Source organism: Rhinolophus ferrumequinum, chromosome 10 (assembly GCF_004115265.2).
Source record: "Rhinolophus ferrumequinum isolate MPI-CBG mRhiFer1 chromosome 10, mRhiFer1_v1.p, whole genome shotgun sequence".
Lineage (NCBI taxonomy): Eukaryota > Metazoa > Chordata > Mammalia > Chiroptera > Rhinolophidae > Rhinolophus > Rhinolophus ferrumequinum.
The window spans coordinates 54753291-54767489 of NC_046293.1; the positions used below are offsets into that span (position 1 = coordinate 54753291).

General features: G+C 32.4%; 2 protein-coding genes across 2 annotated transcripts; both read left to right on the forward strand.

Annotated features, from left to right (window-relative positions):
* Positions 1 to 2212: 2212 nt before the first annotated feature.
* LOC117028907 (olfactory receptor 6C3-like) lies at positions 2213 to 3151 on the forward strand. Its single transcript, XM_033117743.1, has one exon. It carries the CDS (start codon positions 2213 to 2215, stop codon positions 3149 to 3151), a length of 939 nt encoding a protein of 312 aa, XP_032973634.1.
* A 9180-nt stretch (positions 3152 to 12331) lies between these two features.
* Positions 12332 to 13273, forward strand: LOC117028911 (olfactory receptor 6C1). Its single transcript, XM_033117746.1, has one exon. It carries the CDS (start codon positions 12332 to 12334, stop codon positions 13271 to 13273), a length of 942 nt encoding a protein of 313 aa, XP_032973637.1.
* The last annotated feature ends 926 nt before the right edge of the window (positions 13274 to 14199 follow it).

Genomic DNA, 14199 nt, shown 5'->3' on the forward strand with positions numbered 1-14199 from the left:
TTAATGTTCGGATTTATGGAAGCACATGATAGAGTGATGGAAAGTAATCAAAGGCAATAAAAGCAACTTACAGCAAACATTGCTGTGATATTAGTCATGGATGGTGGGAAAGATTTTCCTGAATTCAAAGGGTCAATACAGGGATAAAACACCTCATCAGACTTTAATATGTTGTCCATTTCAGAAGACAATTAAGTCATGCCAGAAATTCAAAGCAGTGTTTTCTGCCTTTTCATTCTGGTATAGTAAAGAACTCTTCTCTACTTTGCCAAAATTCTAGGGATATAAGCACTAGAACCCTCTTGAGGTTAAGTCCAGAATTTCTGGGTGAATAATGTGGAGTTATTGTACAATCATAGAAGAATCAAATTCTAAATCAAACATCCACATACTCAGTATTACACCTTGTTTATATATTTGCCTCATTTAACTCAATCATTTTTTTATTCTTCATCAATATTTATAAAAGTGATTCACCCATGTCTTTTAATGATGTCTCCCTTTTACTTAATGAATTCCCTTGAGCCAAAAAGACACAGATAAAATAAGTCCAGTTCCATTTGCATGACATACATACAGAAGAATTTTCTATTTTTCAAAACAGCATTTGCAGAAAAATATGAGTCTCTTAAGCTTACAGAAATTTAAGTCTCTTAACCTAAGGAAAACAGTATTTAGATTTATAGATGTATAATCGTAGAATTAAAAAATGTTCTTTTAAAATGTTTGCATAAATCAAAGAAAATGTTTAATAACTGTTTTACATTGTATGAAAAGGGCAAATGAAAATACATTACTGTCCACACAGGTGTAACTGAGTTTATACAGAGAGTGTGGAGGAGAGACGAAAGGCAGGAATGAGTTATATTATTATAAACTGTTCCAAAAATGTTACAATACCAGGGATGAAGGATATTGTGAATCAAATACTACTAGTCTAACAACAAAGAGAACTATGATCCCAGAGAGCCACGAAAAAGTGAAATCACCACATTTGTTTTGATAGTATAATAGAAATCAAATAAATTGCTAACTCAGTTTACCAGCTCTGAAATGATGTAAATATTTAAGTAAATCAGACGATTAAATTTGAGGCTAAACCATCAAGAAGAACCAGGAAGTAAGTAAATTTCTTATTCTTCATTATATTGTTCCATTTTATTCAAATGTTTTAAAATATTATTTGCATATCTGTTCGTAGATTTACATCCTTTTTCATATTAAAAGTTAAATACCTTCACTACCAAGAAGACTATTAATACAGTCCTAAAGCAGGAACCCTGGAATAAGTCTGGGGTTCTTCATGTTTTTTTTCCTCCCAAGTTTAATGGTATTCTCTTACAGAAATAAGATTATAAAAAGACATTCCCCATCAGAAAGAATATCTCCTTCTTAGTAAATTGTTTTTTGACCATCTACTTGTTCCTTTGTTATAGTAATACTGTAAACAAAAAAGAATGAATTGTGCATTCTATGAATTAAATTATCTCTAGGTAACTATTTATTTTAATAATATTAATAGAAGTTTACCTTCCTAGTCTTCTGGCCTTTATATCATAAAAGGGAAAAAAAATGATGTAGGGAGACTGATAGCATCAACCAAATCCATAGGAAAGTCATGAGGGAGAGAATGCCAGCAAAACATTCCTATGGATAAACATGTATGTTCTAAAGTGAGATGATTACTATGTTGACTAGTTGTTTAACTTTGTAAAAGTTTCCTAAACTATGTGTGCCAAATATGAAGGTAGGTCAAAATAACCTCTGTAAGCTTTCAAACTCTGTACTTAGATTACCCACAATCTAGACTGTTTTTTATAACATTCAGGAAAGGAAAAAAAATCAATTAGAATATATCCATATTTTTAAAAAGAAGGTAAATATTTTAAACAATAATTAGAAGTTTGATTTTAAAGAAACAGTAGAAGAATTATCTCTGTTTAAATGTTAGCACAAGTTTTTTTATCCATGGTCTGTGTATTTCAAAGAAAAGAGATCAATATTTAATTTCAGATAATATTCGTTCCTTGAATGTAAGGCCAAATAGAAATTAGAGAGAGTTGCTGAAGGTGATTTTGAATTCCATAGATTATTCATTATCATGGATATTTTAAATTTTATACTGTATCCTCAATCGTGGGTTTTTTTTGTTTTCAGTGTTCTGTAAGGAAAATATATTTTCTGTTCTAAAGGGGACGAAAAAGAATCGGCAATGAAAAACCACACAGTACCCACAGAATTCATTCTTCTAGGACTATCAGATGACCCAGAGCTTCAGGTTGTGATTTTTCTTTTTTTAGTAATCACATATATATTAAGTGTTACTGGAAATTTGACCATCATCACCCTCACCTTGGTGGACTCTCATCTACAGACCCCTATGTATTTCTTCCTCAGGAACTTCTCTGTACTAGAGATATCCTTTACAACTGTCTGTATTCCTAGATTTCTGGGCACAATTATCACCAGAGACAAAACTATTTCCTACAATAATTGCACAGCGCAATTGTTTTTCTTCATTTTCGTGGGGATAACTGAATTTTACCTTCTAACTGCCATGTCCTATGATCGCTATGTAGCCATCTGCAAACCTCTGCATTATACAAGCATCATGAACAAAAGAGTCTGCATATTGCTTGTCTTTTGTGCTTGGCTGGCAGCATTCTTAAATATCTTCCCACCAGTTATTCTCTTTCTCCAGTTAGATTACTGTGGCTCCAATATCATTGATCACTTTGCTTGTGACTATTTTCCCCTCCTGCAGTTATCCTGCTCAGACACCTGGCTCCTAGAAGTGATTGCTTTTTACTCTGCAATAGTGATTCTGCTTTTCACTTTGGCATTAATAATTCTTTCCTACACGTTCATCATCAGGACAATTCTGAAACTGCCTTCTGCCAGTCAGAGGAAAAAGGCATTTTCTACATGTTCCTCTCACATGATTGTCATTTCCATCTCTTATGGAAGCTGCATATTCATGTATGCCAACCCTTCCACAAAAGAAAAGGCATCATTGATCAAAGGAGTGGCTATTCTTAATACCTCTGTTGCTCCTATGATGAATCCATTTATATATACCCTGAGGAACCAGCAAGTGAGGCAAGCCTTTAAGGACACTATTCAAAAGGTTATATTTTTCTCTAGTAAATGAAAGAACTAGTAGTGTTAAAGAATAAAGTTCTTATCAATGCTTCCTACTATTCATATGACTTTTGTGCTCTTTGTAACTCACTGTCCAAACTCTCATATTCTATGTAGCTTGATGATGTTAGGGCAGTTGGCTATTTGTTTAAAAAAGCAGCAAATATGGATCCACATCTCACATAAGAATAACTTCTGTATGGAGTAAAAACTGTAAATGTAAAAAGTAAAACCATAGAAGTATTAAATATAAACAAATATTTACACAATTTTGAAGTATGTATGGTAGGATACCCTGAGAAGAATAGGTCACCAAGAATTCATGATCGACTGTACAATCTTCTGAGTTGAACCACACCAGAAAGAAGTTAAAATATAAGAATAGGCTCTGGAAACATTGCAACAGATGAGACACACAAAAGGCTTATATCAATAATGCATACTTATCTTCTACTATTAAATGAGAAGTGAACACAAGTTATGAACAGGCAATTCATGGATGAGAAATATAAATATGAAAAATGTTCAATCTATTTATTGGAAAATATGAGATTTAAAATAATATATAACATTTAGTACTAAACACTTACTATATCCTAACAACTTTGTTAAACACTATTTATACATTCTTTCATTGAATCATTACATTATCCTATAAGTTAGGACTACAAGTCCTCTCATTTTATGAGTAGAGAAATGAATCTCAGAAAGGTTAAATAAATTTTATAAGTTTACAAAGATATTGGACCTCTTCAAGCTCAAAACCCAGGCACAAAGACCCAAGCTCAAAGACCACATCTTATCTTTATGATACTGTCTTTATTATTAAGTGAATTATGGCATAATTTCTGTCTGTAAAATGTATAAATGACTTATATCTAGTGTTGGTTAGGATGAGGTGAAAAGAGCTCATTCTTGTCTATAGGAGAAACATTTTGAAATATCTATCAAAATGTAGTACTCACATGTATGTTATACCAGTACTTGTATATATGAACATGAATGCACAGAAATGAACTTAGCATTGTAACTAATGATGTGAAGATGGTAGCAACCGAATTCCCTAAATCTTAATCAGCAATGAAATTATTGATTATTCAAGTCACCTCTGGTATTCCAGGCAATTGTTTTAAAAGGATGAGTTTCATCTAAGGAATTTCACAAGAAATGATATTCATGACATATTGTTAACTAGAAAAAGGAAAATCGCAGAATATTCTGTACAGTAAAATTGCATTAGTGTATAAAGAAAAATATCTCTCTGAATGTGTGAATGTGACTGTATTTGTGAGTGAATATATATAGAAAAACTATCTGGTCTAACATACTGTAAATATTTAATAATGGTTAATTTGAAGATCTGAGGGTAAATGGAGGATTGGTTGGAAACATAAAGGCCATTCCATATGTCACTACCTATTCTTGATTTGATACTTGATTCTCTGACACTTGATTCTCATAATATTAAGCATATATTTGTCTTAAAATGAAAAACTAGTTTGAAGAAGACTTCTGATTTTTAAAGATAGTAAAATGCTTTCTTTTTTGTTTTCAGTTTTATATACCACATATCCGTGAAATCATTGGTGCTCGACTTTTTCTGACTTTTATTGCTTAGCATGATAATCTCAAGATCCGTCCATGTTGTCTAAAATTGGAGTATTTAATCTTTTCTTATGGCTGAGTAAGAGTATTTTCAATACTTCCACTGCTCCCATGTTGAACCCTTTTATTAGGCTGGTGCAAAAGTAATTGCGGTTTTTGCAATTATTTTTAACCTTTTAAACCGCAATTACTTTTGCACCAACCTAATATTAATACGCTGAGGAACCAGGAAGTAAAACAAGCTTTCAAAAACTTGGTTTGGGGGCGGCCGGATGGCTCAGTTGGTTAGAGCGTGAACTCTGAACAACAGGGTTGCTGGTTCGATTCCCACATTGGCCAGTGAGCTGTGCCCTCCACAACTAGATTGAAGACAATGAGCTGCCACTGAGCTTCCAGAGGGGCAGCTGGACGGCTCAGTTGGTTAGAGCGCGAGCTCTCAACAACAAGGTTGCTGGTTCAATTCCCTTATGGGATGGTGGGTTGCACCCCTGCAACTAAAGATTGAAAACAGTGACTGGACGTGGAGCTGAGCTGCGCCCTCCACAACTAGATTGAAGGACAATGACTTGGAGCTGATGGGCGGTGGAGAAACACACTGTCCCCTAATATTCCCCAATAAAATTAAAAAGAAAAAACACACAAAAAAAAACAGAATTACAGTTTAGTTGAAAAAAAAAACTTGGTTCATAAAGTAGTGTTGTCTAGAAACAAATGAAAGTATGTATTAACATGAACGAATGTCATTGTGAAGATCCAGTAAAGGAAAAATGAAATTATAACTTCTACAATATCCCCCTATATCCATCTCACAGGTACCTGCAATGCTGAGCTCATTGCTTAATCTTTTTTTAACCTGAATTTGACTATGTTGTGTCTTCATTTCAAACTATCTTGTAGTTTCTATGTAATCACTGATTTACATAAGAATATAAAACCAGTGGCTATAGAACATAAATCGTTTTGCTGATTTTTCTGAATAATAAAAGTATTTTGTACTATAATAGCTAAAGTAGTATACACTGTTTTAATCAACTTACTCTTAAACTTTCTCTTTTGTTACTAATATAACAGTTTCTTTCATAAAGTTATATGAAATATGAAATAAATTAAATATCTGCAACACCAATAGTTTTTTGCACACTATTTGTAGTATCTGTTCAATTCTTCCCACTCATCTGATGGAGTTGGGTATTTATTTTCCTACTTATGAATAATTTGAAGCTCATAATATCCTATATTTCTTAGTTATGCTGGAAGCATGTGTTATGTTTTATGTTATAAACTCTTATTTTTTAGACAAACATTATTATCTTTAAAAATATGTAAAAGAAGAATATTTAGTAAGCCTTCATTACTCTTATGTCCCCTGGAAGTTTGATATGAATTTCATAAATAATATCTCACCTATAGAGAGCATTTGTTCTTTATTATTTTTTTCAGTTACAGTTGACATTCAATATTATTTTATATTTGTTTTACGTGTACAGCACAGTGGTTAGACATTTATGTAATTTATGCAGTGAACCCCTGATTAGTCTAGTGCCCACCTGGCACTATACGTACTTGTTGCAAAATTATTGACTGTATCCTCTATGCTGTATCTTTACATCCCCATGACTATTTTGTAACTATTTTGTACACCAATTTGTATTTCTTAATCCATTCGCCTTTTTTACCCAGCCCCCTTATCCCCCTCCCCTCTGGCAACCATCAGTTTAGAGAGCATTTGTTCTGTGCCATATGCTGAACTAGGTATGTTTTATACCATATCTTTTGTAATCTTCAGTTTTCTGGCAAATTAGGCAAGATTATCTCTTTTTTTACAAATGTGTAAATTGATACTCACAAAAGTTGAGTAATTTGCCTAAGGTCTTTAGTTATAATAGCCACAATGATAGCCTGATTAAAAAATACCCCGAAAAACGAAAACTTGTGTTTGCTCTGTTTTACACATATTTAAAACTCTGTAGGACCTGCAAATTTTACACAGCTTTTACTAAGGACCTACATAGTTTTACTGGCTTTTAAGCCCATTTTATCTCAATTGGACATAATTATGTTATTATAATTTAATCACCAAAGGTACTAACTGCAGATGTTATTATATTTGGTGTATAAATTACAACATTAATTAATCAAAACCAGAAACACTTCAACTGTTATTCCTGGTGAGCAAGACTGGACAAGGACAAAAAGCAATATATATTAGCAATATATTATGGTACCAAAAATTGTTGTTGGAAGGCAAATTAAAAATAATGGAGTTAATGATTCTGTTTAGCACAATGTGATAGATTACCAGGTTTTTTAAATGGTGTGGAGTATTAGGTGGAGATCTGCATTAGGAATTAAGATATTTTCTTGCTAATCTATGTCTGAAAAAATGATGTCCAGGAAAACAAACTTCACACTTAGTGTTTTGTTTTGTTTTGTTTTTTCCTGTCTCATTGGACACTGTCCCCCAAGCTTACTTTTCCAATTTCAAAACTAGTGTATATTTTCCTTTATATTCCTTGGTGTGTTGTGTATATTCTTGTTCTGGCAATTTTCATTCATGGAATTAGTCCCCTTGAGCCAGCGTCAGAAACTAGATAAACGATTAGGTAGCTTGTGCAAGAAAATCTATGTAGAAACCATACCATAGGGTTTTAAAACACATTCTGATATTTTTTCACATTTATATATTTGCTCCTTTCACACTCTCTATACTCTAAGAAACATATCTCCTCTGGACAAAATGGGAAATTTAAGACAAAAACATTGACGATAGAAAGCAAATTTGTTTGTTAAATGAGACGAAATGTTTTCCAAAATGCTGGTCTCCCTGGATTACAAAGACAGTTGCTAATATTTTTTATATTCCAGCCATTCTGTGCACTAGTGAGCCTTTATGAAAATCAGGTAAGTCAGGCCTATGGAATGCAATGGAAGTTTCCCATTGATTCATGACCTTATTGATTCATTACTTATTAGTTCAAATTTTAATTAAATTAAATAATATATTTTGGCGTTATTACAGTATATATTAAACAGTATATATAGCCAGTTATTGGAGTAACTGGATATATTAAAAAGTGTACAAAGAGGTTAGTATATTTTGTTTTATTACATCAATGTGTTCATTTTCTATTAAATAAAGGCAGGAAATTACAATCTCTGTGTCTGTGGGTTTCTAATTGAATATAGGCTATGTAGCACTTTGTTTAAGAGAATAGATTTTATACTGCCATTTGAGACAATATGGATGGATCTTGAGATTATTACGCTAAGTGAAATAAATCAGATAGAAAATGTCGAGAACCATATGATTTCACTCATATGTGGGATATAAAACTGAAAGCAGCAAATGAACAAGACAAACAAACAAGCAAAAGCTCATAGACACAGACAACAGATGAGTGGTTACCAGGGGGTAAAAGGGGAGGGGGAAGGTAGAAGAAGGTAAAAGGGTCAAATATATGGTGATGGAAAGAGAATTGACTTTGTGAGGCGAACACGCAGTGCAATATATAGATGATGTATTATAGAATTGTATACTTGAAACCTATATAATTTTACTAACCAATGTCACTCCCAATAAATGTAATTAAAATAAATAAATAAATTTTTAAAATTAAAAAAAAAGAGAACAGATTTTAATTTCAGGTAGTCTATGACTATATTTGACATTTGCTAGCTACATAAATATACCTAAGGTACTTAACCTGTCTGAGCCTCAGTTCTTTATTTGGGAATAAAGATAAAATTTTCATAAAGATAAAAGTTTCATAGGTGTGTTATCAGGGCTTAATGAGATGAAATATAAAAATCTTTAGTATTTTACTGATATAAATAATGTTTTTGCTAAATCACAATTACTGCAAATATCTTCCCAAAGTTGGGAATTAATTCCAACTAAAAGAAAAATAAAGTAAATAAAACAGCTCTTCTTAAAACATCTTAAGTGCCTCATGTTTTATAAAGTACTTTCATTTATATTATTCAAATTAATTCTCAAAAACACCCTTGAAATTTCAACTTTATTTTAAACAGAGAAAACTAAAGCTTAAAGAAATTAACTCATCTAAAGTCACAAATCCATTAAGTAGCCATTTGTACTTTTAATTCATATTTCTCTAACTGCAAAGCCCATACACTTTCTGTAATTATAATTTACCCTAGAATGCCATAAATAAGAAATTGCTAGTGTTTTGATACTATAATTTTATGATTAATTTATTTACTTTTTCTTCCTTGTTTAAATTATAGGTGGCTAGCTAATGAATTGAAAGTTTGAGGTTATTACTCAATATTGGGCATAAACCCCTACAGATATGAGTATTACTATATCTGAAACTATTATTAAATGTGATTTGATGATGTCTCCTTTCCCTTGATTTTTTATGACAACTGGTATGAATGCAGAAAATTGAATCTGCCCATTATTGACAAAATGAAGAAATATAAATTGTTCAGGTTTCTCCAGGAAAATATTCATCTAAAATAATTGTGGGAAAAAAGTAAAAAGTAGCTAATAAAACAACCCTTCTGACAACCTTTTGGAATTATTGAGGAGTCTGCTTATTCAGGCCAAGAGAGGTTCTTAAAGGAACCCTGTGTACACCTGGAATCTATGTAACTTTACTAACAATCGTCACCCCAATAAACTTTAATTAAAAAAACAACAACAAAAGGAACCCTGTATAATGGCCCAAAGCCTGGAATCATTGAACAGTGCTCAAAGTAAACTTAGAGTAATTATGAAGCCACATTGAATTAAACAATTTTCCTTTTCTCTAATGTATTAACCTAAACCCTGAACAACTCCTTAAACTCATAAAGTAGAAAGAAACAGAGTGATAGGATCAATAAAGCACATTGCTTTGGAGATAGGGTTTTAAACTTTTTTCTATTAACCTCTAGTGGAGAAGAGAATCCAATAAACATAGCAGTTTGAAACAATTAAACTTTCAAAATTTTTGCATTAGTAAGGGATATTTTCACCCAGTGCAGCATAAAACATTAGTAAAAACAAAAACAACAATAAAACACACCAGAACTAAAATGGGACCTGTAAGGCTCTTATCTCAGTCTCTCAAAAGAACTTCCTTTGCTCCTTCAAACTTGATGTAGCCTTTAACATAGAATACCTTTCTCACTTTGGACATCAAAGCAATTGTGAATATCTAGTTTATCTAAAGCGTCATTGTTAATGTTAACCTGATGGTAGGGATTTTGGAAGAGCAGGATATAGGAGTGTTTTCAGAACGACACCTTGGAGATGATTTGTGGCCATCTTTTTAAAGAAATCTGAAGTATTACTGTTAATTTTCATTTTGAATTGCTCAAAGGGTCTGTCTCAAGGGATTTTAGAATGAAAGTAAGAATTGATTTTGATGAAATATGTGGAAGGAAATATAAGGTTTAACAACCTAAACCATATTCTTCCAGGGGAGAATATGGATTAGCATTCAGAGAAAAAGCTAAAAAGATGAGGTAAATACTTAAAGATAGACTTCATACTCTGTATAAATACAACCGTGGAATGACTGAAGGCTCCAGGAATAGTATGAATCTTGTTAAATGTTGAAGTTTTATTTCTCTCAAAAAGCTGGTGAATAAATAAATAAATAAATAAATAAATAAATAAATAAATAAAATAAATACTGATAATTTTTAGCAAGCTTATTTGATGTTAGAAAATCAATACAATCCATTGAATTTTCACAAACATTTTTCCATATAAAATATAACTCCCCCAATTCTGTAATATTGGATCATCTCCTGCTAGAGTTTCTTTAACCAGGTTTCTCTAGTCCTTGAAGACTGGCTATACAAGTGTTCATTTTCAGTGATGCTCAAACGAATCCTTCCAATATCTATTAATACCTTCCCTCACACCTGTTCATACATTCTTTCAAAGGCTTATTCAGTAGCCAAAAAGAATAAGTCATGGTATTATTCAGAAAAGTGTTAAAATTAACAGGAAAATTAAGAGTAAAAACAAATATTTTTTAAAAATTGAAATAAAGTTAAAATACAATACAATGAGAACATTATTCACTATGGCATAGTAATAATAATATATCATAATATATCTGATATATTATAATATATATTTATATATTATAGATCTATTTAGAACTGGATCTCCAATGCCAGTAAGTTATTAGAGAAATTTCAATCTTCAGATTGAAACTAAATGTTGTCCATTTGATGAGAATGCATTTTGTGACCTCAAGGTGTTTTGAAAAACAAGTTCTTTCAGTGAAAAAAAAGAACCCTAATTGAAGGAAGAATGACGTTACTAAGCAGGAGTAAAGTTAATTAAAAGGATAAATTGCGAAGAAATTTAAGGAAAGTAACTCTGAAACAATGTTTTATGAAGTTTTCTTTTAAATTATATGTTAAAAAAAACTTGGCTTCCTTTACATGTCCTTTGTTACCTGTACTTTATACAGGTAATTTAGCCTAAACAGATAAGCAGATCTTGAAAAGATGTATTATTAGCCTAAATTATAAAATAATGATTATTAATTATTATTTTAAATAAAAAGGGAATTAGGTTGTATAGGAATGAAGGTGTTATAAAGGTGATATAAATGACACACACATAGGTGTGCTGAAATGCCATAAAATATTGCCAGGGATGCAGATGTAATCAACCTCAGTTCTTTCTACTTAAATTCTTTTCTATTTCTTTCTTGTCTCTATCCCTAACATCTGAAGTTGCTAGCGGCAATGACTTTAGTATTTCTGACTTTCAATGTAGTAGTAGCAGGAGTTGGAAAAGCTGAGTAGCAAAAGTTGATAGATGGCTAAGGACAAAGCAGTCACTTTTTATTTAAAAACACAGTATCTTTCCCATTTTTGAGGATTATCAGTGTAATTAAATGTTTAACTTACACAGAATGGAAAATAAGGATTGGAACAATAACACAAAGCTGGTTCTCATTGGGAAGAAACTTGGTGTGCATGTCTCTGAAGGTTCACAGGTTATATTTGAAGTCAGAAAAGTCTAGGAACAAATCCCTGCCCTATCACTACAAACTTTGTGATACTAATTTTTTTTTTAATATGCCTCAAGCAAAGAGTTTTCACCTGTAAAACAGAGGAAATTAAAGGATCATTGGTTTTTGTTTTTTTTTTTAATTAAAGTTTATTGGGGTGACAATTGTTAGTAAAGTTATACAGGTTTCAGGTGTACAAATCTGTAATGCATCATCTATACATCACATTGTGTGTTCACCACTCAGAGTCAGTTCTCCTTCCATCACCATATATTTGATCCTTTTTACCCTCATCTACGTAACACCATTGGTGGGAATGCAGATTGGTGCAGCCGCTATGGAAGGCAGTGTGGAGGGTCCTCAAAAAATTAAGAATAGAATACCATATGATCCAGCAATCCCTCTCCTGGGTACCTACCGAAAAGGATCATTGTTATTATCAGTTTGCTTTAAATTTGCTCTGAACATGAAATGACATACTATTTCAGTCAAATTCTGGCTCCACACTTGGATATTTGTTAATCCACTCTTCAGGTTTGTTCCTTGTGCTTTCTCCTACAGGTCTGGCAGGAGATAAATCAAAACGCCACTGAAGAATGAGAAATCATACAGAAATAACAGAGTTTATCCTCCTGGGACTGTCAGATGACCCAAAGCTTCAGATGGTGATTTTTGTCTTTCTGCTCATCACCTACATACTCAGCATCACTGGGAACCTAACCATTATCACACTCACCCTGCTGGATTCCCACCTCCAGACCCCCATGTATTTCTTCCTCAGAAACTTCTCCCTATTGGAGGTTTCATTCACAACTGTCACTATACCCAAGTTCCTGGGCACCATTATTTCAGGGGACAAAACGATTTCCTTTAATGATTGCATTGCTCAGTTATTTTTCTTCATTCTCTTGGGCGTCACTGAGTTTTACCTTTTGGCTGCCATGTCCTATGACCGTTATATTGCCATCTGCAAACCTCTGCATTACACGACCATCATGAATCGAAGAGTCTGTATACTCCTTGTCTTCGCTTCATGGCTAGTTTCATTCTTAATCATATTCCCCGCACTCCTGTTGCTCTTAAACCTTGATTACTGTAGGTCTAATATTATTGACCATTTCACCTGTGATTATTTTCCCCTGCTGCAACTTTCTTGTTCCGACACCAAATTCCTAGAGATAATGGGGTTTTCCTGTGCTGTGTTTACTCTAATGTTCACTTTGGCATTGATATTTCTGTCCTACATATATATCATCAGAACAATTTTAACAATTTCGTCTACTAGTCAGAGGACAAAGGCCTTTTCCACATGTTCATCTCACATGATTGTCATATCCATCTCTTATGGCAGCTGCATTTTTATGTATATCAAACCTTCAGCCAAAGATAGGGTGTCTTTGAGCAAGGGAGTTGCTGTGCTAAACACCTCAGTAGCTCCCATGTTGAACCCCTTTATTTACAGCTTAAGAAATCAGCAAGTCAAGCGAGCCTTCATGGATATGACAAGGAAAACTATTTTTCACAAGCAAATGAAATAATGTGGTGTAATGAATTAGAGACACATTGCAGGGAAATTTTAAAAATATAAACATGAAATTTCAATAGCGTCTGCAAATCACAATAGACTCCCTGTCATCGTCGTCCATTCCCTTTGTTTTTTTATTCTAACAATTCTGTTTGTTTAATATGTTTCTCATTTAATGTCAATTACTTTCTTACGTTTTTCTGAGTCCCATTCTTCTGAACACTTTGTTGAAACTTCTTAAACAATAATTGTTTTTAAAAGTAAAATTATGTTCTGAGTTTTATTTAGGAAAAAAATTATCACCAAGAACAGAGGAGATACTTTTTAAATATTTATATGATATTTTACTTACTATACACACAAAATGTAATTTTATGATTTTCATTTATATTTGACAGATGTTCCCTTCATCATTTAACAGTTTCTCTAGGAAAAAAAATTTAAGTGTCTTATAGTTTATTGAAAATGTAAATGCTTTCATTTAAAAACAAAGAAATCTTACTTATTTCTCATTTTAATAGGCTTCCTTTTTCTCCACAGCCTCTCCAACACTTGTTATTACTTATCTTGTTGATGATACCCAATCTAACTGTTGTGAGGTGATATCTCTTTCTGGTTTTGATTTGCGTTTCACTAATAGCTAGTGAAGTAGAGAATTTTTTCATATATTTATTGGCCATTGTATGCCTTCTTGGGAGAAGTGTCTGTTCAGGTCCTCTGCCCATTTTTTAATTAGATTCTTTGTGTTTTTTGTTGTTGTTGTTGTTGTTGAGTTGTACAAGTTCTTTATAAATGTTGGATATTAACCCCTTATCAGAGGAATTGTTGCAAATACCTTCTCTCATTCAATTGGTTGCCTCTTTTTTTGTTGATGGTATCTTTCGCTGTGCAGAATCTTTTTAGTTTGATATAGTCCCATTTATTTATTTTTACTTTCTT